The 22,477-nt window shown below is 49.3% G+C and overlaps 1 protein-coding gene across 1 annotated transcript in view; it reads left to right on the top strand.

The window, feature by feature from the left end:
• The window catches only part of LOC142579248 (proton channel OtopLc-like), a 29,442-nt gene extending 8,113 nt beyond the window's left edge, over positions 1-21,329 (top strand). Inside the window, exons 2-9 of the mRNA XM_075689268.1 lie at positions 1,326-1,537; positions 3,247-3,367; positions 13,172-13,445; positions 15,104-15,270; positions 16,173-16,350; positions 16,917-17,286; positions 17,937-18,177; positions 19,743-21,329. Of these exons, the coding sequence (XP_075545383.1) occupies positions 1,326-1,537; positions 3,247-3,367; positions 13,172-13,445; positions 15,104-15,270; positions 16,173-16,350; positions 16,917-17,286; positions 17,937-18,177; positions 19,743-20,063 (1,884 nt within the window). The 3' untranslated portion in view covers positions 20,064-21,329. The remainder of the gene's footprint in view (positions 1-1,325; positions 1,538-3,246; positions 3,368-13,171; positions 13,446-15,103; positions 15,271-16,172; positions 16,351-16,916; positions 17,287-17,936; positions 18,178-19,742) is intronic.
• The last annotated feature ends 1,148 nt before the right edge of the window (positions 21,330-22,477 follow it).

Genomic DNA, 22,477 nt, shown 5'->3' with positions numbered 1-22,477 from the left:
GAAAAACGTTCCTGACAATGGAGACCAGCTATCACGGCATAAGATCGGAGCCTCAAGCGGCTCGGCCTGGGTGTCCGCAGTTCTTGGCATATACGCAGCATCTGTAGCGATTGACGCACAGAAATCATCTTTCGAGCAATAAAATGATACAAGTGAGGCCGATCGATAGAGAAAGGAGAGCTGTTTTATTTATTATAGAATTGCTTAACTGCGAGCGCCACCTAAGACACCCGAGTCGTTTCATTAGAAACCGGCGCTGAGTATCAATTTGGTTTCAGTTCCGTTCAAACTTTCATCGTTTTCGATCCGGTTGTGGTTCCAAAACCTGCCTAAGTGTGTTGAAAAATGTCGCGAAGAGAAAAAAAGAATAAACTTGCCTCATAAGAGATTACTCTGTGAGGCCCAAATATAAGTCATTTAGTTCGTGAGGGAGGTTCGCAATCGTAGCGTATTTGTCCATATGAGGCTCCCGAGTACATGAAAGAAAACGACCATCGTTCCACGAAGGGCACACGTATTTCGCGTGAGCGTGCTTCCCTCAGTTCGGCAGTCATTGGTTACCTAGTCATATTCATATTGTACGTGGAATTGTTTGTTACTGTTTCTCTCATTATTTGTCTTATTTTTGCCGACCACGTTTGGCTCGAGCTTGGTATTTAGCGAGGACTTCGGGATCGATAGACTCACGTTGTTCTAGGCGGCGCTTCCGTTGCCATCTCGGTCCTTCCAGCCCACCGTCCAGCCATAGGTTCAGCTGGGAGATGACGAGAATGACTCGCTCCATCCATACTGCTTCACAGCGAGGAAGCAGCGACTGTTTTTTCCAAAAAGCGCCGATACAGAACTGATTACGTGCATCTCCGAGCGCCGAGTTACAACGCTGCGCGTTGAAGCCATCGGCTCCGCGCCGCGTTACCTGTGCAACTTGTCACCGCGCCAGCTGTGACGATGACGTCATCCGTAATGCCCCTTGCCGATTCTTATCTAGGTCCTCCATTATCCGCCGTGACAGCTGCGTCACTGACCTCGTTCTTGGCGCTGTGCCAATTTTTATCGCCAAGCTTCATGCACCCGCATCGCGAATCTTCAAAACGGGGCATATACGCTCCTACGTAAGAAGTGTTTGCGTCAAATTTGTCGTTTGCATTGAAACAGTGGTTCGTGATCACGACTTCTTCTTGATCCCTCGCTGAGCACACTGCGAATCCTCTGGTTGTTGCTGCCCACAGATTGAAAAACACTGTTAACTATGACATCGACGTCATAGTTTTGACGTCCTTTACGGTCCGTATTGTTCACTCGCTTCTTTCCTGACATCCTCACAGGCGTACAGAAAGCAACTGCAAAAGGTGCGTTCCTCCAGCCTCCAAGCTGATGGTGGCGGCGAAAAGACAATGGTGACACTAACGCGTATCGAGCGCTCTACTTCGGAGCCCTGCTCGATGGTCCACGCGTACCAGCAGGAGCGGCGCCGTAGGGCACAGAGCCGCTCTTTCTCCGTGGACCTCAGCCGAAGACAGAACGAGGAAATGCTCTGGTCAGTACTGCAAAGCTCTTGGTGAAAGTGAGCAAGTTCCGCACGCCGAGTGCGAACTAATAAGTCTGTCGTTTGGGCGGTGTGGAGACGCACGATTTTTCGAGAACTTTCTGGGGAAATTGCTGATCGCGTTCGTTGGGACAGGCGGGAGCACCAATTGAGACTTCAAAAAACAGCTTCGACCTAGCAGGACAGGGGGTTTTCAACGAAATTTCATAAATGAATACAGTTCAAATAAGTGCCCCTGGCCCCTCTGGAATATGTATGTTATTCTTATGCTTTTAGACAGCCCGCACGCTACGTTGGCCAGAAGTGTTATGCTTGTACTCAATACAATGAGCGCACTTCTGGCATCCGTCGAGTATCGAAGCCGCTCCATAAGCTAACACCCTTTTCTGCACAGAATATGGGCACTATACAAGCAGCTTAACACAGGATACTGTGAGCTTTATAAAGCAGCTAGCTTGAGCGAACGACTACAACATTTAAGCGTGATTTGTCTTCTGTGTGCTAAGCTAGCGCCAAGGTATGTTTTGTTTTCCTTCACCTTTTACGTTCCCCTTTTCCCCTTCCCTAGTGCATGATGGCGAATCCGATAATCCCATCTGGCTAACCTCCGTGCCGTTCTCTCTCTCTCTCTCTCTCTCTCTCTCTCTCTCTCTCTCTCTCTCAACTGTGTTAGTACCTGTTTCGAGATGTGTAACGACGTAAATTGGCGTTCTGCGTATTATTGTCCCTAAAAAGGTCCCGCTACGTATTGCCCCGCAAAGCTACGTGACTCACGAACTCATTTCTTGGCACATATTTAGGGACGCATACTTTGGTCTCCATGCTTTCTGAATTCTCAATAACTGCCATTTGCCTTGGGCGCAGACTGATCGATTCAATTTCCGCAACCTAATGTGTACTTGCAGCAAAATTGGTTGGTAGGTTTGGTTAATCAGATCCACAAGTAGTGCGCCGTTGTAGGAATGCTACCTGTCAACGTTATCTGATTATCTATTACCCTGTTATCTAGTATCTCATTGTCTATCTTCTTATAGACATTCCTTATCGAAGCTTAACAAACAAGATGCCATTATCATTAATTTTCCGCTACTAGCTTTCTCGTTGTGGTCGCCCGCCTTTTTTCTTGTCTAGTCGCGCTGCTCCAGCCTTGAACTTGTACCAACTTGCCCGATTTTCCGTGCTTTCCTGCTTTTACTTCTGTATCTGTTTATCTCTCCAAAGCCTGCCGCTTTGGAGGGTACTTTTTTTCTGCACCTCTCTTAAATATAGTATTTCAGCCATAACTGATGGAGCCGCGAAGTGTGCGGCGAAAGATGTACTACAGCATTTTGACCACTCAAAACAAACTGCAGATTGTGTGTGATGACAGGGTGTAGGACCGGGGCTAATCCTGTAGTCCGGTTGCGCGCTGTGATTTGTAATGTCATGCATATGTTCACAGATGTACATGCGGTAACCACAATAATAAAAGAATAGAAGATACGACCGCTGCAGCTATCGGCGCCCGACTTTGTTCCCGTGCCCTATCTGCCACAATCAAGTGGGTCGTGTGGAATGCGCAACTCTAGGTCGAACGCCGGAGGCCGCACTGCTCCCACCCCAGTCGCACGCACTGTTTGTGTCAAGGCACCGCGGCGGGTCATGGGCGCTTCCTCCTACGAGATGCGTGGTAATCGCGACGCAGTGTTTGTGACTCGCAGGAGCAACCTGGCGTCTCTGCTGAGCTACATCTACGCCACTCTGATCGTGGTCCTCGGAGGCGTCTTGACCGTAGTCCATACGTCGGTCAAGATAGGTCGACACACGATCGAGCTGGATGACGTAAGTCCAAGAAGCCTCGTCTCTTTTCTTGTACGGGTGATTATGCGAAATTACCCGGATTTTTTTTTTTTGGCCACGTGGTTACAAGCACAATATCAGATGCGCGATGTATGTAGGATCCTGTTTCTGCTGTATGACGGCCAATGTGTGTGCGCAGTGTGCCTTTACTTAGGCATCACGCGTCAAAAACAATCCACCGTCATCATTGCCTACGTTTAAGGGTTCCATACTCATACATTCGTAAGTCAACGCACGTGATTTACTTACTACGCATTCGCAGAGTAACCACTAGGCAGTTATGATTGCAGCACGTTTGCTCGTGTGAACTATCGTTACGCGTCTGACAACCTCAAGAGTACATCGAGCCACTAGGCTATGCTTAAAGGCTGTATGCTGCTTTACACGTGAGCTGCTTTAATCTTTAGAAGCCTCCCCCCTGTTCAAAACAATATAGGTGTGTGATGTGAAAGCAATTAGGATTCACATCGGCGGGTTTACTGCAGCGATTCGCTCCATTTGCCCGTTTAAATCTCATTAGAACGGGCTGTGCAATTTATTTAGAGTGTGAAATTTCGCATTTTTATCCAGTGATATTCAGTAATTTCTTCTCGCTCGCCGATACGCAACGGCGGTGCAGATCGAAGTTAATTTTTTTTTTCATCTCTTTTACGCATTTAGCTCTGTTCACTAGCACAAGCTACTGGGATACCCCCAAACATGTAGATGTTCGAAAAAATGAATTTAATATTAACAGTGCATTAAACGTCACCAGAAAAACTAACAGAAGCACTTCTGTACGCACTTTGAAGTTCGGGGCAGAATTCGCTAGGGAGATTAGTGATGCTCTTTTAAATGCGTAAGTAGTTCTATGCCTACCCAACGAGAATCTTGTCCGTCCACCGCGTACGACAAATGCAGTGGCTCATACCTCCCCCCCCCCCCCCTAAACAGCCGTTCATATCCCCGTAAGCAAGCAAAAAATCCAATCGCTCATACCCAGGTAATGCAGAGACTACAAGCGTTCAGCGAATTGAAGTGAATAATGCGTACATTCATTGAAATCACCCATACAACACGCAGAACAGCATACGTTTCAGTAAAAAAACAACCTCAAAACAAGTATTCCAACAATCAATAACGCATTGCATGCCCTCCTCAGGAAATGTAGTGGTGGTTTCACAACAGCTTTGCTGGACATCCAGGTCCTTAAGGACCGACAAGAGTTAAGTGCCGAATCATGTTCGATAAGGTTGATAACGACCGATGTGTGTTGATTAGGGTTTTTATACTGCACGGATCACGTTTCATAACATTGTTAATGCCACCGGGCTGCGTGTAGATGAGCAAGTGACAGTGCTTACGCATACGTAGACAACTTCAAGAGGAGTTTCTGCGTGAATTTTCTTTTTGTAATCGCCTTAAATGCCATGATGTTTTTGTGACATGTTCGTCGTAATCATCGTGTTCTTTCAACGACGCAGCATGTGCAAAAGGCTTTGTGTTAGTTTGCAGCGTTCAACACATTCGCCTCACGAGAACGTGTCCGTGTATTCGACTTCAACTACGTGAACGTTGTTCGTGTGTTTGGTGCTCTCTCACTTCTTTCCTCCTTGCACCCCTCTCAGTTCAGCGTGCCCAAAGAAGTTGGAGAAACAAAGAGCGTCACACCGCGTCGCAGCGAGGTTCTCTGCGAGCTTTAGCTTCGCCCATTGTGGTAGTTCAGCGTTATGGCTTTCAAGTAAAGGCTTCGCTCACCGGCCGTAGCGGAAACGTGCCGGTTGGGTCGAAATGAGGAAACGCCCGCGTACTGAAATTTCAGCCCATGGTCGAATACATTCATATAGTCATAAGTAAGTCAAAGTTCCTTGGTGCAGAATACTAAATAACCTATAAAGTAGCGAGGAGTTATATCGTATTTGTTGGCGTAAGACAAGCCCTCGTCTAAGCCCCGCGCACCTTCACTTTGGAGTGCGAAAATTTGAACGAAAATGGTCTCGCCATGCGTCCCGCAGCTAACCGCGTGTTGGTTAATTTCCGCAAGTCGCTACCAGATGTCACTGGTCCTGCCGACGATGGCATTATCATCTCCACATCCCGCACTCGGCACCAAACCGCAACTCCAGGCGCTGACTCCGACAATGCGCTAGTTAGGCCTTGGACGCGGGTGTAGCGGGCAACAAGTGCATCTTTAAAATGTTCGTAGCAGTAGACCAAACAGTCCATTGGGCTGAAGATCATGGGCTGGACTAAAGACCATGCGTTCGAACAGCTTCAGATGACGGCGAAAATGCATGCTGCTGGCCGAGCGCTGCCGATGAGATCAAAAACGCCCTGCCGCTTCTTCGTCGCCAGTCACGATGCAGCCGACCTTGTTCGCCGAACGCACGCTTGAGAATAGCACAATACAACTGCGCAAGCGCTCCGTCACGTGGCTTTTTTCATATTTCGCGGGCTTTTTTTGCAACCAGGAAAAAAGGACTACGTGAGAAGTATAGTAAAGAAAACGACTCGATCGGTAGTTTCTGTAGGTGCTCTACAAATCTGCGTATCGTACTTAGGGTCCTCAGCCAATAATTAAAAAGTTGGGTAATTAAACTTAATTATTTAGTGAGTTATGGCGAAAACGAAAAATTGTCTAAATTGCTATGGATATAGAAGTTTTTAGAATACAAAATGCAGAGAGGTGGGCCTGAGGTATATTCCTCTAGCCAGCTACTCGGCGTTGGGGGAAGGGAAAGGGAAAGAAAAAGGGAAGAAAGAGGCGCATTATGGGTGACGGTGACGAGAGAAGGATGTAAAACATATGGCAAGCAATTTGGCATTCTCAAAGCCTGCAGTACAGGCCCGTACTTTTTAAAAAATTCAGTAACGCCTGGATGGCCTTGAAACTCGATTGAGCGTCTGGCCAAGGGCCTAAAATAACGTCTTTTGACAACGGTGAGCTGTCAAGACGCGTAAGGTCATCGTTCAACTTTTGACGCCCTTCCACGTACTTAGGGAACCCAGCCAGCATCCGGGCCTCAGCCCGCCTCCACACGTTGCGGAGAGCATCCGACCCTTGTTTGGGCCGATCTGGCACGTCCCAAGCCTGGCGCCAATACCGAGGCTGCTCCGGCATCTCGTAGCAACCCGCCCACAGAGCAAGCTAGAGACGCGGAAGTCATTCGCTTACGCAAAGAAAACGACGACCTCAAGAACGCGATCAAGAGGCTAGTTAGCGAAATGGCAGAGATCAGGAAACTCCTCGTTTCGAATGTGTCGGGTAACGGCGCGTCAGTGACGGCCACCGAGACTCCAATCCCAGCTCCGGTAGACGGCACTGCGACGTCCTCCAAACGCAAGGAAGTACTCAAACAAACATGTGAATCGGGAGCGTTGTCTGCAGAAGTCAGCGAGATTAAGCAAAGTCTCATTGGGCTGGCAGACGGCCTCAAACAGGTCACCGCTAGCGTCGCTTGCCTCAGTGATAACGTTCGCCAAATTCAGGTTGCGCTCATGGACCCCAACAGGGGCCTCGAAGCTCTCGCAGATCGCATCGATGCCATTGAGGCGCGAATGGCTTCATCCGCCTCCGTCGTACAACCACTGACCGTTCCCGCCATACTAAAGGAAGCTAGACTTCATTATCCCACCAGCACGGCGACAGGAGGTCCCAGTCTTTGCGCAGGCCTAACTGCCCCGTTAGGTGGTAGTCCGTCAGGTCAGCCATAATGGATAGATCCAAAGAGAGTTTTCGCATTTGGCAATGTAACTGCAGAGGGTATTATAACAAAAAAGCCCATCTGCAGCAGTTTTTCAGGTCTTTTGCTGCGAAACCTCAGGTCATTGCTCTCCAGGAAACATTAATCTCCGCCGCCTCGCTCCAGGGCTCCATGCCGTGTCGGGCCGGCCCGGGGGGCGAGGGATTTGCACCTTGATCGATAAAAGGCTAACTCATATCACCCACAACCTCAAGCTGGCTGGTGGTAGAATCGAATATGTCATGGTTGAGATCCTGCTCGACGTTCCGCAGCGGAATCAGCGCAGAAACAGCGTGTTCGTTCTCAATGAATATAGCAACCCCAGAGACTCGCGCCAGCAGTTCAAGACCATTCTCAAGAAGGCGACCGACTTGGCCGGCCCTCGACCCTTGGTCGTCGTCGGCGACTTCAATGCACCATACGGCATCTGGGGTTACGTCTACGACACTACCAAGGGGTGCAACCTGTGGCAAGACGCCAACGAGATGGACTTCACTCTGGTCACTGAAAAGAATTTTCCTACGCGCATTGGCAACTCCGTCGCCCGGGACTCGACACCCGACCTCGCCTTCGTGAGGAACGTCGAGGACTTGGGTTTGGAGAAAACCACCATGGAGTTCGGCAGCGACCACTACATTCTTGAGACCAACTTCAAGGTGTCTCGGAGTAGGGTCAGGGAATTCACATTCATCGATTGGCACCATTCTCGCAAGATTGGTGAAGAACACGGGAGAGCCAGGGCACCCGTCACTCTTGAAGAATGGTGTGAAGGCATCCGGAACGACGCTTCCTCGGCCACCAAGAAAGTGGAAACAGATCTCGACGTCGAGCGGATGGACAGCAGACTCGCCCACCTGATCGAGGCCAAAACTGCCTGCTCCGCCGGTGTAAGAGTAAAAGGCTCAATCGCAGACTCCGAAAGAAGATTTCGGAGCTCAACAAGGTCATCGATGACCACTGCAAGGCGCTATGCCAGCAGCAATGGGACGAGCTCTGCAAATCCATCGACGGACAGATGCGCAACGGCAAATCCTGGGGTATGCTGAAGCACCTTCTCGACGAAAGCGGCTCGAAGTCAAATCAAAGGCATACATTGGCCCAGGCCCTTCACGAAGCCACCAGGTCTCACACGGTCGATGAACTCGTCGCAGAACTCATACAGAAGCACCTGCCTGTCCGTCGCGACGGAGATCCGTCGACCCAACTCCCGGACTACCGAGGCCCTCCACGCCCCGAGGGCCACGCCACGAAGACTTCTCCATTGCCAAGGTCAGACAGGCCATCTTCGCGCTCACCACAAGTCTGCGCCGGGTCCGGACGGAGTGACCAACAGAATGTTGAGAAACCTCGACGACACGTCGATTGTCTTTCTGACCGACAAGATAAACGAGTCCTGGAAGAGCGGCATTGTACCTGCAGAATGGAAGACGGCCTGCACGGTTCTCATTCCCAAGCCCGGCAAGGCCCCGAACATCGAGAACTTGAGGCCGATTCCTCTGGCCTCCTGCGTCGGCAAGGTCATGGAACGTGTCGTCCTCAACAGGCTTAACGGGTACCTCGAAGACAACGAGGTTTACACGTACAACATGCTCGACTTCCGCGCCGGACTCTCAACGCAGGATGCCATGAAACTAATCAAGCATCAGATTGTGGATGGCTGTTCCAGAGACGTCAAGGCTCTGCTCGGTCTGGACCTCGAGAAGGCTTTCGACAACGTGCTCCACACCTTCATCGTCAAGACCATTTCAGACCTGGGTCTCGATTCCAGATTCCACAGCTACGTCAGCTCTTTTCTAGCTGAAAGGAAGGCCGAGCTTCGCATTGGAGACTTCCGCTCCGAAGATGTGCCTCTCGGAGGGTGGGGCACTCCTCAGGGAGCCGTCATCTCCCCAACACTGTTTAACATCTGTATGATTGGTCTTTCCGAGAGGGTGGCCCGCGTCAAGGACGGCAAGCACACTATCTACGCCGATGACATCACCATATGGTGCTCCGGCGGCTGCGAGGGCAGAGTCGAAGAAGCCATGCAGGAGGCGATCGACGTGATCGAGGAGTATCTCCGCCCCACCGGACTTCGATGCTCCCCCGCCAAGTCGGAGCTCCTGCTTTAAAGAAGAGAGAAGGGAGGCAGACCCAAAGATTGGAAGCCATTCTCCGAAAGCAGCATCAGACTTCGCACTTGTGACGGGGTGGGGGGGGGGGGGGGGGTGATACCGAAGGTCGACGTTATTCGGGTCCTGGGCATGTTTGTCGAATTCAACGGCGGCAGCGGAACTGCTCTCCGCAAGATCATCCCAAAGACGGACAACACTTTCAGCCTCGTTCGCAGAATCGCAAACCGGCATCGAGGCATGAAGGAAAACAATCTTCTCAGGCTGATCAATGCCTTCGTACTCTGCCACTTACGTACACAATTTCTATGCACAACTGGCTCAGAGCGGAGCTAGACAAGCTGAAAGTTCTCATCCGCAAAGTAGTCAAGAGGGCTCTTGGGGTACCCATCAGGACCCATACCGAGGATCTCTTGAAGCTGGAGGTACGTAACACCACCGAGGAGATTGCCGAAGCCCAAGAACGCGCGCAACTCAGTCGCCTGACCACCACAGCGGCAGGTAAACGCATCCTCGAAGAGCTGGGTTACCACCCTGCGGAATTCTGAACGGAAGCGAAGATCTTGGGAGCCTGGCCTCACAGCTCATTGGCCCAGAAAGCAGTTCGAGCGCTTTTTTCGCTACCTGAGGGCAACAGACTTGAGTGCCCGACTATAGACATCCTACACCTAAGTTCTCTCTCTCCCTCTTTCACTCCCCATTCCCCTCCCCACGTGTAGGGTAGCAAACTGGACTCAGTCTGGTTAACCTCCCTGCCTTTCAGTCTTCCCTTCTCTCTCTTTCTCTCTCTCTGAATGGTCAGTACCCCGATCTCTAGGCGCATTCGTGACAAGTTCGTAGTGGCCCCTGCGTCCCGAAACGTCCATCCCGTCCACAACGAGGGCAGACGCAAGGCCAGAGCAGTAGCCATCCTCAAACAGATAAAGCAACACGACATTAGAGCAAGCTTCGTCGACGCCGCGGAGTACAGTGACGGGAAGACCTTTGCCGTCGTTGTGGTCGACTCGAGCGGCAAGATTTCCAATAGCGCCTCGATTCGCACTTCAGACCCCGGAGTCGCCGAGCAAGTCACCATCGCCCTCGCCCTGCTAGACGGTCGTCGGTCCGAAATCTATAGTGATTCCAAAACGGCAGTTAGGGCTTTTCAGAAAGATTGCATCGCCAAGGAAGCTGTTCGTCTTCTTAACGGCACGAGTCCACATGCTCTCACAAACCATTCAATTCACTGGTTTCCCGCTCACGTAGGGTCGGTCGAGGGTTCTCCCCCGAACCTCAATGAGTCTGCTCACGAGGCTGCGCGTGACTTCACCGACCGCGCTTCCTCTATAAGGAGCATTGACTCCCCTCCTCTCTACGGTCACAGGGACGCTCCCGCTACTCACAACGAGATTATCAAGTATTTCTACATGTCCAGAAGGGTCTTTCCACCCCCTCACCCCAAGTTGAATAGGGCGCAAGCCGTTTCGCTTAGGCTTCTACAGACCAGCACATATCCCTGTCTGTCCGCTCTCCACGAGGCTTGCCCCAACGTGTATCGCGACGACGCCTGCCCGTACTGCGGCCGGACCTCCACTCTACCTCACATGCTCTGGGAGTGCGGGTCGACATACCCCAAGTTCATCAAGGAGGAGGAGGACTCACTACTGCGTAGCCCCGCTCTAGAAAAGCAAATCCTTGCCGTCCGGCGTGCCCGCGACCGGGCCGGTGGGCTAGACCTGCCGGTCCCGACGTGGGACTAGCCGGGTGCGCGACGAGTTCGCGTCCTCGCCGGACCTGCAATAAAGTTTATTCACTGACTCACTAACTCATTCAGTTACGCGACCATAATTGATGTCGCTGCTCATTGGTTCGGAACCGCCTTTCAGCGTCGCCTTCGCGACCATGTAAATTGACCTTGTACGCTCAGAAGGGGCACAAAGTGCAATCGCTATCTGCTATAGTCTAGTCCAGTGCGCCGTGATTCCCAGCTACCTGTCGGTTCACAACGCTATCTGCCGCGAAACATTTCTGTCAGTGTGTTGCACGACACCTGTCGCGGTTTACGTGAAATGAGCTGCAGCAGAAATTTGAGCGGTTTGTTTTCATTGCGTTTTGTTCTCACTCCGGGACGCAGCTGACCTTTGCATGCCCATAATCAGTCCAGATAACGCTGCGCTGGGGAGAACAATTAACGCGCACTCTTGCCCCCTTTCGTCAACGCCTTACGTTCCCGTCTGGAAAACCCGTCGCAGCAATGTTTCCATAACACAATGCTGGAAGGTACAGGGCCATAACAACGCGCTATTATAGGTCGATGTTTTCGTCGTAAAGTGTGCAGTGACGAAATCCTGAACGCGATAAGTCTCGCTGGCTTGCCGGTGTCTCGTGTTGATTACGGCTTGCTTTCAACCGTCTGTTCAGTTTTTTTTTTTTTTTTACTTTTTCTCGGTTTGCCAAGCGGCGTAACTGCAGTATGTTATTAAATGTGTACACCTATTTCAGCTTTGTCGCGTTACTCATTCCGTTTGCAACAATGCCTAGTCTTTTCCGGCATCCGTAAGCCTCTTACTGCATAAGGCGCTGTTCGCATTCACATTAAACTATGGCGCTGTCGTTTGGGCCAACACAGCGTCTGAGAAAGTTAACAAATTGCATGTTTTGCAAAAAAGAATGAATCGCTCGTCTAATGAGTCATTCGCCTAATCTAAACCTGGCAGTAGCTTTGCTAAAAAAGTTTTGCGCGCAGTCGCGCCATCATTTCACTTTACGTAAACACTACAAATTCCTTCTTTCAAATAGGATGACCCTTTAGCTGAATAGTTCGATCAGAAAGGAACGTGGTGGCTTAAAATACTCACTATCCAGAGCCATGGAAGGTTGACAGCACCAGTAACAACTATAAATAACGGCTGAAAAAATTTTGCTTACTCACGCTGGTAATGATTTTTCTAAAGAATTTCTTTTTAACATCTCTTCGAAACACTTACGGACAGCAGAAGCCTACACAATTGAGCTGGTTGGTTCATGACTTGAGCAGAAACAGCGCCAAAGAGCAGGACGGGATCAATTTACGAACATTGTGTATGTAATTGCTAGGTTATTATAGTGCGGTTGCCACTTTTCTCTTACAGTGCTGAATATTTTCTTTCTCTCTCTCTGTCCCTTTTTAGTTTGTTATATTTACGTTTACGTGGCACGTATTTCTCGATTTGTTCGTTAATGGCGTAGTTTCGCACTAAAAACCATAATATATATATATCGCATTACCTGTGCAGTTGTATTTGCGTATATGTTACCCAATATGCCCAGCTTTACTGTACCCAACGTCATCTTTTTTTCATTCAGCAGGCTCTGAACTGAAGTAGCGTACGCACTCTTTTTTTTTTTTACCTGTATACGCTCCCGAATATAAGCAATGCATCCTTACTTAACGTATCGTCGTCATGCGCGTCAAGGCTGTACAAATGGGGGCGCAGACCTCGTCAAGCCATTATAATTTGACCTTTTGCGTGAGCTCTCAACATCTTACGCTGAAAGAGTTAAGTAAAATTCATTGCTTATATTCGGGAACGTATGCAAGTAAAAAAGAAAAAGGATGCGTACGCTACTTCAATTCAAAGCCTGATGAAAGAAAAAGATGACGTTGGGTACTGTAAAGTTGGGTATGTTAGGTAACGTACGCGAATTTTATTCATTTCAGCTTGTAGTAGGGGTTTTAGTAGACTCCCTACAATGATGTAGACTCGCTAGAATGCACGAAGCCTGATCCCTCAGTGCTGCGACGTCGCGATGCTTTTACCGACAGCCCACACAAAATGGCAGCGCTAGAAGAAGACCACTATAAGTGCCAGATGGAGGCGCCTTTGCAAGCATTTGCAAAGGCGCACGGCAAGCATTTGCAAGGCTGCCGCGCGAGTCATGCAGCAGGCTCCTGGTTGTTAAGAGCTAAAAGCGTTGCCGACGACGCTGCGCAGGCGTTCGCCTGCGTGGTGTGCGTGGTCGGCCTGGCTTGGCTGGTGTTTCTGCACGCGGACCTGACGTGGCACGATGCACGCCGCTCTCGCCGGCCGACTGCGCCGTGCGGGCGAGGCAGCAGCTGCGCCGGCAGCAGCTGCACCGGCGACGCCGAGTCCGTGGGCACGGCAGACGCGATGGACTGGAAGGGCTGCCACATGGGCCAGCCGAACGGGTACACGTACCTCACGGGACGACACAGCGGAAGCTTCTACCTCAAGGCCGGCATGACAGGCACGTCTGCTCGCTTTGCTTTGCAAGGCGTGAACGCTTTGCTCTTTCGATCGAACTCTTTGTTCTTTCGGTGTGATGTGGCGAAATCGGGAGCTTTCTTCGTTAATAGCCTTGCATTCTCTTTGCGAGACTGAGCAAAGCTAGTAATACGGAGCGGATAATGTAAAGCACAAGCACTGTGATTCGTCCTTGTGTCGATTACTAACCCCACTATGTACTTCTAGGCGTTTTCATAATCGTCTCAGCCTCAAGCGAATGTTTGGTAGAACCAAAGCTTTTAATTCCTCAGCGTTGTCACAAGCCACTGCACTCACGAATGATCTTCCTGGTAACCTTGTCTACATCACTAACCATGAAACATTCCGCGAGAATCGGTACTCACTTGTAAAATTGTGTGTTAAGTAATGTATAGAATTTTTATAGTCATTAACAACGTTCATTTGTTCCTCTTTGAGCTTTATGTAATTTTGTTGCACTTCCTCTCCCATCACTCCATGTTCCTTCTGGAACCTGTGGTGTATTTATAAATAAATAAATAAATAAATAAATAAATGCGCACACGCACGCACACACTCCCCACGTGTAATGTAGCAAACTGGACTAAGTCTGGTTAACTTCCCTGCCTATCCTGCACACTCTCTCTCTCTCTCTCTCTCTCTCTCTCTCTCTCTCTCTCTCTCTCTCTCGATAAATGGAATCATATTTTAAACCTCGGAGGCAATTTCACTGCTCGCCATTCTGAGGCAGAAAGCTTGGTCAGCTCCATTTGTCGCTGACCTCCATCATTCCACGCTTATCGGTTTTATTCAAACCGCCGACGTATATCTTCCGGCAATACCAGTTAAATGAATGAAGCAACGAGAGAATACAAGCGTCGCTGCACAGGCGCCGCTTATTCCTTCCTCAAACTCGTTTTCCGAGTGCTTGAAGTTCGCTTATCTGGGCGGTCTTCGCGTATGCCGGCATAATCGCGGCGCGTGTATGTTATCTAGGCCTAGCGAGCAAAAAACATGACATTCACTCGTGTGCTCGGTATTGTTTCTTTTTTCCTTGCTTTCTGGTTTGCCTGCTGTTTATTGTAACTTTGAAAATAGCGTTCCCGCAGCTGCAGGTCACTGTCCCACCAGCTCCTTGTATCTTTGGCAGGCTTTTCTGTTCTTCTCTTCTTTTTCTTCATATCTCGCATCCGTTCCCCCTTCCCCGGTTCATGGTGGCCAACCGGATATATCCTGTGGTTAACCTCCCTGTCTTTCCCTTGCTTTTTGCTCTCTGTCTCTCTGAAATGTACTTGTGCAAGAGCCAAATTATGTCATATTAATTTTGTAATCGTATTTGTATTCTTAATTTTTTTTTCACGTGACATTATAGGAGCATTCGATGGTACTGCATTGCTTGCTATCCGCCATGCATGGTGACGTAGGGTCCTTGGCCTTGCGCTGCGAAGCCCGACGGCGCGGGATGAAATCCCGGCCGCGGCGGACGCATTTTCATGGGCGCAAAATAGAAAAAAATTCCCCTGTACCATGCGATGGGCGCACGTTAAAGAAACTCCAGGTGGTCGAAATTAATTCCGAGTCCGCCATACGGCGTGCCTCACTATCATATCGTGGTTTTCGCCCGTGAAAACCCAGAACCTTTTCTTATGTTGCTTGTTGCAGTGTTCTGCTGCGGCCACCTCATTCACGAGGGTCTGCTTCTTGGCCAAGAGATCATTGCATGGATGCACGCCGGTGAAGTGTGCACCGACATCGCCCTGCTTCTGGTTCACTCACTGAGGCCGCTCTTCTCCTTCTACCAGCTTTACTTCCTCTTCAAGTACTCGAACGTCAGTATACCCTCTTGCCGTAATGCATCTAAACCCGTAAAAATAGTTCAAAATTTGTTTTATGGCCGCTCAGAATCTATCTGTTCATAGCTCACCCGAATAGACCACGATTAATTGCGCAGTGCCTCGTGATTGAAAGAACCATGCAGGCTTGGTCAAAACGCAAACTGCAAACTTTAGCCCTACATAAATTGTTTAACCCTACAATTGCTTACTTGATTAGCAATTTGCTGAGCTATCTACAATTAAACGCATAAAATGATACGTTGGGCTTTGAGGGGTGAATATGAACGACCTCTTTCTGCATGAAAGATTCCTTTGCTCTTGCTGTTTTTACATAGTCGCGAAATTTAAATGAAATGTAGCAAAAGTTATGTTTAGGTTTGCGCGTATTATGTTGAATGTTCGGGGAGTGTTCCTCGACGTCTTAATTGTCGCTGTTATTTATTTGGACGAAGTTGTGCATAAACATTAGCAACAGATGCAGTCGACGTCGTTTCAACAATAACACTGCTAATGACGCACTAGCACGTTAAACCTCAGCAGATAATGTGCGGAGACTGGCTCAAACAACTTCTCATAATTCCAAAATATGTGTGCATGTTGCCGTGTCCACCATTTTTGTTTCCACAACGCAGCGCCAAGATGATATTTCTCGCTTTTTATTATCCAACACCATATCTGCCTCTCTCCCCTCTCGATATCATTACGAGGGTAGCCTCTCTTTACCTCTCTTGGGTATACCATTAACTACATTGAAACACGGCTTCTCTTCTCTGCTGCTTTCTGAAAGCATTTCACACTTTTGTTGTTCATGTCGCCAGCGTTATGCTAATGTGACCTGACCACCTCGATCTTCGTTACAAACACCGTTTTTATTTCTTTATTTTTTGCCATTTCAGATTGTAATCAACCGATGGGTCACACTGGCCAAATTTGGCATCATGCACTGCTTTGCAACCACGCTGACTTTTTGGTTCCGAACCGTCGTCAACGACGCCTACGGAGATGTCGTCAAGGCTCTCAAGGGCAAAGCTTACAACCCCGTCGTCGCCCTTCAAAGTAACACCAGCTTCGCAGGTGCGTTTCTTAATATTCCTGCTGCGAAGGAGTCATGGCCGGCGGGGCCTTGCATGAACCTTTCGCCACGTGTTCAGATGTGCACGTCATGCTATAATTGCTGGCCTCCTAACCCATTCATTTTACCCGAGTTTCCACTGCCCCAACTGCGTTTTTCTTTGCTTCGTATTTTGTATTTGTGCACACTAGTGTCATAGCACGCAGTACTGCTGTGTCCGACGATTATAGACAGTATGCCCTGATCAAAAAAAAATGTTATTTGCCAGTGTGCCAACTTTATTTTCTAATCCGCCTCAAGTCCTAACGTTGCACCCATCATTTCTATTGCTCATTGCACTCTCTTCAGTTTTATTCTTTAGCGCCTTACTTTTCAACCCATAGACAAGAAGTACGTTGATTGGAAACTTCACAAACAAATGGAAACACACTGGTTTAGTTGGTATTTGTAAATACGAAACGTGCAACGAACGAATAAGCTGTCAAAGGCAGCGGTTTATTCACGCTGCGTATATTGCATCTACAGAGGAAATAGATGTCTTCATCCATATTCTTGTGTACACATGCAGAATCCCAGTTATACTTATCCGAGCGGCCCGAGTTCGAGAGCAACTGGAGCTGCGCCGTGGCCGACCTGTTCTCGCCGGCGTACATCCGGCCCATGCCGTACCTGTACCCGTTCGCTATTGAGTTCAACTTGGTGCTCGCCGGAGTCTGGTTCATCGTGCTCCAGAACGTGGGCACGTCCGCGCACAAGTACTGCCGCCACGATCCCGCCGCCGAGGCTTGCAGTGCGGTGACCCAGGAGGTCTCCGAGAACAACCTAATCATCAATGCCGACTGTCACTCGGCCAACCGCGGCCTGTTCGCTGGCTTCGTCGTGCTACTCGGCTCTGTCGTGGTCATGATCATCTTCTACGTTGCGCTGCTCGAAAACAGGTGCGGCGCTATTCTGTTCTGAGAAAACAGATGTGGCAGGATGTAGCGCGACTGTAGCCAAGCCCGAACCAAAGGAGTTCAATGACATTGTTTGACTTCTCCGCGTATACCGCAGTCGTATTGTGGGCTTAAATGGCCGCTTCTGGAATAATTTTTTGCCGTATTGAACTCAGCATGTTCCTGCGATTCTGCATCCCCCTTTTTGTAGAAATGTGGCATGGTAGGCCTCGGTAGAGACAGCTATCCCGAAGCATTTGTGTTTGCCGTGTGTCGTGTAGTTGCTTGCCGCTAACAAGCAGACATTAATTTTGTGAGGATCGGCTGATAAGTACTCCTGTTCCTAATCGTTGTGATGACTAAACTAAGTTTTCACATCCATACTGTTTCACGTTACATATATATACATTTAATCACCAACAATCTCGTTCAATTAAATTGAAGAGCAGCATACACGCAGAGCACAAGTTGCAGAGATGCTTTTCAGACAGGTACCATTCTGCGACTGCTTGTACCCTTTGTCGCTGTAAACATCAGTAGTGACAGGCTCAACTTGTTTCTAAATGGTGCTGATGGCCAACAGTTGCTGCGCGTCAGCGTTCCGATCCCAACTTCTTTCAACGAGCATGCCAAAGCTATTATTCTGTGTGTAGGTACAGCAATACTGGCGTGGCCGTCTACCTTGGCCAGGAGGGTGTGCTCGTAGCGCTGGCGTTCTTTGCCTGCCTGCTGGCCTACGGCCGTGTGGCCACCCTGGATGTGAACAGCCACCCCATCACGATGCTCGATGACTTCCTCTTGTGCATTCCCATCCCGTTCTTCTTCGCCCACGCGACTCTGGTCGTCATCGCCGAGCTGGAGGTGGGCGGCAGCTACGTGCGCATGACGCTGCAGGTGAGTGGCTGCTCGAAAGATGTCCATAGGTTTACCGCGAGTTCGCTATCTTAAAACGAGCTGCTGCACGAAAAGGTCGTCTTCAATGTCGTGACTGCCTGTCGTAAAAGTTGTCTGTCTAGCTTACTGTCATAGCTTAGGTAACAACAGTGCAAGAAGCGTAAACAAATGAAACATGAGGTCAACTTTCGTACTTTTGCGCCAAAAATAAAGAACATGGCGGAGACAAAGCACTTGTCCTGTCTTGTTACTGTGTCCTTGTCTCATTTGTGGCGCTAAAAACGTAAATGTTCATCACACGAACTAGCTCTGTAGCTCCCCCCCCCCCCGAAAAAAAATATATTATGGGGTTTTAAGTGTCAAGATTACGCTCTGATTATGAGGCACGCCCTAGTTACGGACTCCAGAATAATTTGGGCCACCAGGGGTCCTTTACCGTGCACCTAAATCTAAGGTGCACGTTCTAAAATTAAATATCTAAAATTAATCTGCAGAAAACTAAAGTAATGTTTAACAGTCTCGGAAAAGAACAGCAGTTTACGATAGGTAGCGAGGCACTGGAAGTGGTAAGGGAATATATCTACTTAGGACAGGTAGTTACCGCGGATCCGGATCATGAGACTGAAATAATCAGAAGAATAAGAATGGGCTGGAGCGCGTTTGACAGGCATTCTCAGATCATGAACAGCAGGTTGCCATTATCCCTCAAGAGAAAAGTTTATAACAGCTGTGTCTTACCAGTACTCACGTACGGGGCAGAAACCGGGAGTCTTACGAAAAGGGTTCTAGTTAAATTGAGGACGACGCAACGAGCCATGGAAAGAAAAATGATGGGTGTAACGTTAAGGGATAAGAAAATAGATTGGGTGAGGGAACAAATGGGAGTTAATGACATCTTAGTTGAAATCAAGAAAAAGAAATGGGGGTGCATGGGCAGGACATGTAATAAGGAGGGAAGATAACCGATGGTCATTAAGGGTTACGGGCTGTATTCCAAGGGAAGGGAAGCGTAGCAGGGGGCGGCAGAAAGTTAGGTGGGCGGATGAGATTCAGAAGTTTGCAGGGACAACATGGCCACAATTAGTACATGACCGGGGTAGTTGGAGAAGTATGGGAGAAGCCTTTGCCCTGCAGTGGGCGTAACCAGGCTGATGATGATGATGATGATGAAATCTAAGGACAGGGGTGTTTTCGCATTTCGCCTACAGCTGTCCCAGAGAACCAGAAAATTATAGGACTCCCTATGGTCATCCAAGATGTTTATTGACTCAGTGGCGCCACAGAGAGACCTAATCTAAATGTGCGCACTGTTTGCGACAAGTGAAGTGCGAAAGTCACGAGATTCATAGTCTACGCTGACTTTGTAAGATAACGCGCCGATTGCAAGAACCAAAAAGTAACAAACGTTTCTTTTTGCGACGTGCGCGCCATTGTACAGTTAGCTATGGGATAAAGTGGGCATATATAGGGTGCAACTGTTTCCGAAAATTCCATTTGATCTGTGACCATAAACAGTAACGCGAAGCATGCCAGCATGTAACGCTTCCTTTCTCTCGTTTGTGCAGCTCTTCTCAGTTGTTCAAGTGGTAACACAGACGCCACTCATCATCGACGCATTGCGGCGGTGCAGCAACAGCCCCTCCTTGCGCTACAAGAAGCCCGGCCGAGAGATCGTGTCCTTTTTGATCGTGGTCAACATCACCATGTGGATCGTGTACACTTTCGAGAGCAAGGCCGTCGGCAAGCTCTTCACGGGCACGCGCTATTTCGGTCTACGATCCTGGGTCTTCATCGAGCACACCACGGTGCCGCTCATGCTCTTCTACCGGTTTCACTCATCCGTGTGCCTCGCCGACGTCTGGAAATCGGCGTACGAGGCCGAGTGAAGGCCCGGGCAGCACCGTGAAATTAAGCGCGAGCACTTCAGCAATCGCACGTAAAGTTTTACGCTTTGTTTCGAGGCTCCGGTGTCACCGTACGCGACTGGAGCTTGCCGACGAGCGTGCAGTTCCTGCTTCACTGCTGTTTCATGACTGACAGCTCAACGTGGTCGTTTACTACGGGCAGCGAGTGTTGCAGGCCCCTGGTCAAGACGCCCTTGAATGATTCTTCTAGTCAACTTACCCTCGGTGATTGTGTAAGCAAGTGAACACCCGTGATTAGACTCCTTTCCATCATTTTCGCTCCCTGATCTCAGCATTCTCCGAACTGGTTGAGTGTTTTCCGTGACTATTCTGTTCAAGCAGGTTCAACATGGCATTTACAATCGCGTTGTTTGGGAGGAAACCATACACTGAGCAAATACAGCTGTGTACTTGCTGCCCGAACAGCGAAGGCTTCTTGCCCATCTCATTTGGTGGCTCTGCGCCCTTGTTTGTGTAATTCAAAGCGCTTTCGCCAATGAGTAAAGTATGCGCACTTTTCGCAGTCTCCTTCAACAGCACATCCCAGCAACTAACTTCGACCACTGCACGAGGCACGAACTCCAGTGGCCACGCAATGCATCGGGCTGAATACAGCTCGGCACGTGAACGTGAGGAATTCATCGCCAGAATTCGTTACGGAAACCTCATTACGAGGCAGCACAGCACATCTTTACCGCCAGGCTGTGATGTCTGCAAACTGTGATTCTCTCATTCAAGATGACTCGCGCTTTCTTACCATGAGTCTTTTTATTGTATGTTTCAATAGCTGTACGTTCGTGCTGTTTCATGTCTGACTTATCGCCGGTAGTTAATGTAATGCATACATTCGTTGTTGCTACATTTTGTGTCCACATGCTGTGATAAAACTATTTTCAGCATTTTTAAACGATTGCGACTTTATGCATCCACCAATTTTACTTGTATTTGTCTGACTTCGTGAGTAGAATATTGTTGTTCAAGGCGTGGTGGGGAGTCTTCACATGAGTGCTACCGAGCGCCTTTTTTTTTTTTCCCTTAAACCTTGACAGACTTCGAAGTTGAGATCTGTCACTGTCTCCCTCACGCGCCCTTTATTATTTCTTGTCGCGCGTGTAAGTTCTTTTAGTTTAGCATTTTAGTTTTTAGTGCAAGTTTTTTGTGTGAAAATAAACTTGTTCAATGGACGTGGTGCTCCGATACCAAAGTGTATGGTATCGCAACACTTCTCCGTTTAGGCACAAGGCGCTATATTGAGTGCCACTCGATCACCAACCTTCCTGCATCGCTGCGGAAACCCCGCTTGCAGTGCCGAAAACCAATCTCGTCGAATGCCTGCATAGGCTTCACAGGGCGCCGGAGTTTCACAAGGTCGTTCAACAAGAAACGGAGCCGAGCATACGCACCTCTATAGTGGAGCCAGCTCGAGGGGACGATCAATGGCCGTATTTTTTACCAGTGCATTTAACTTTGCTTTCGTCATGGGTTATATTCGCCTGGTTGGTTTTTGAGCGCTCCGTATAGGCGTGCTTTACATTCGGACTGTCGAAACCGAACGTTTGAAATTCAGCTAATTTTTTTCAGAGCGCCTCGCTACAGCGCAGCGCACTCGGAGGCGCCCTCACCTTCGACCCGGGAGCACGACCGTGTTCTGTCGGAGGTCCGGTCACGTGGCTGCTGCAACTGTCGTTGCTGATGCGGCATCTGCAGCGGCGGGTATAAGAGCTGATGTATTTTCTGTTGTGATATCCGTTTGCTCTTGCGAGTCACTGTATACGTTCGGCTTGCGCATACACTCGGCGTCACAAGTTGGCGGTGCCACTCTTCCAGAACCGTTCCTGCCTCCGGGCGAGGATTTGATTTTCTTTACAACTACTGCTCCAGTTTATAGGTCACAGGCAAATGGAGGCCTCAGGAGAACACTTGAGATTATAATGAAGCGGGCGGTGCAGGATCTCCAGGGCTCCCAAGGGGCAGTGGAGTAATCGGAGCTAGAAACAGGGCGGTCCGTGGTTCCGGGCCAGGAAGGCCCGAGCGTGCCGTGATATGGGGTTCGCATACAACAGCGGCTGTCCGCGGTAGCGGTTAGCCCATCTTATACACGCGTTGCACGCAGAGGTTGCTGGTGTTTTCCACCATCGTGACAAAACCAGCAACGCATAAAATTAAATTTCGCACCAGTTCACCTTTCTGGAGACCACCTTTATCTAAATGGCTCCTGTACCGTCAATAGTGTACTTTAGCTGAGCGTTTGCCGTCCACTCCGCTCAGCCCGGCATACGCTATAAATTTAGCAATAGCGTTCCCAAACTTAGCACTAGCGTTCCCGCTAAGCTATAGGCAGCGGAACGAAGATCGCTTCCCTCGCTCTGCTTATCAAGCTGGTTGGATGAAGCCTG

Source organism: Dermacentor variabilis, chromosome 4 (assembly GCF_050947875.1).
Source record: "Dermacentor variabilis isolate Ectoservices chromosome 4, ASM5094787v1, whole genome shotgun sequence".
NCBI classification, from domain to species: Eukaryota; Metazoa; Arthropoda; class Arachnida; order Ixodida; family Ixodidae; genus Dermacentor; species Dermacentor variabilis.
Note: the sequence above shows the minus strand (reverse complement) of the source record. Positions and strands in the feature narration are given on the sequence as shown.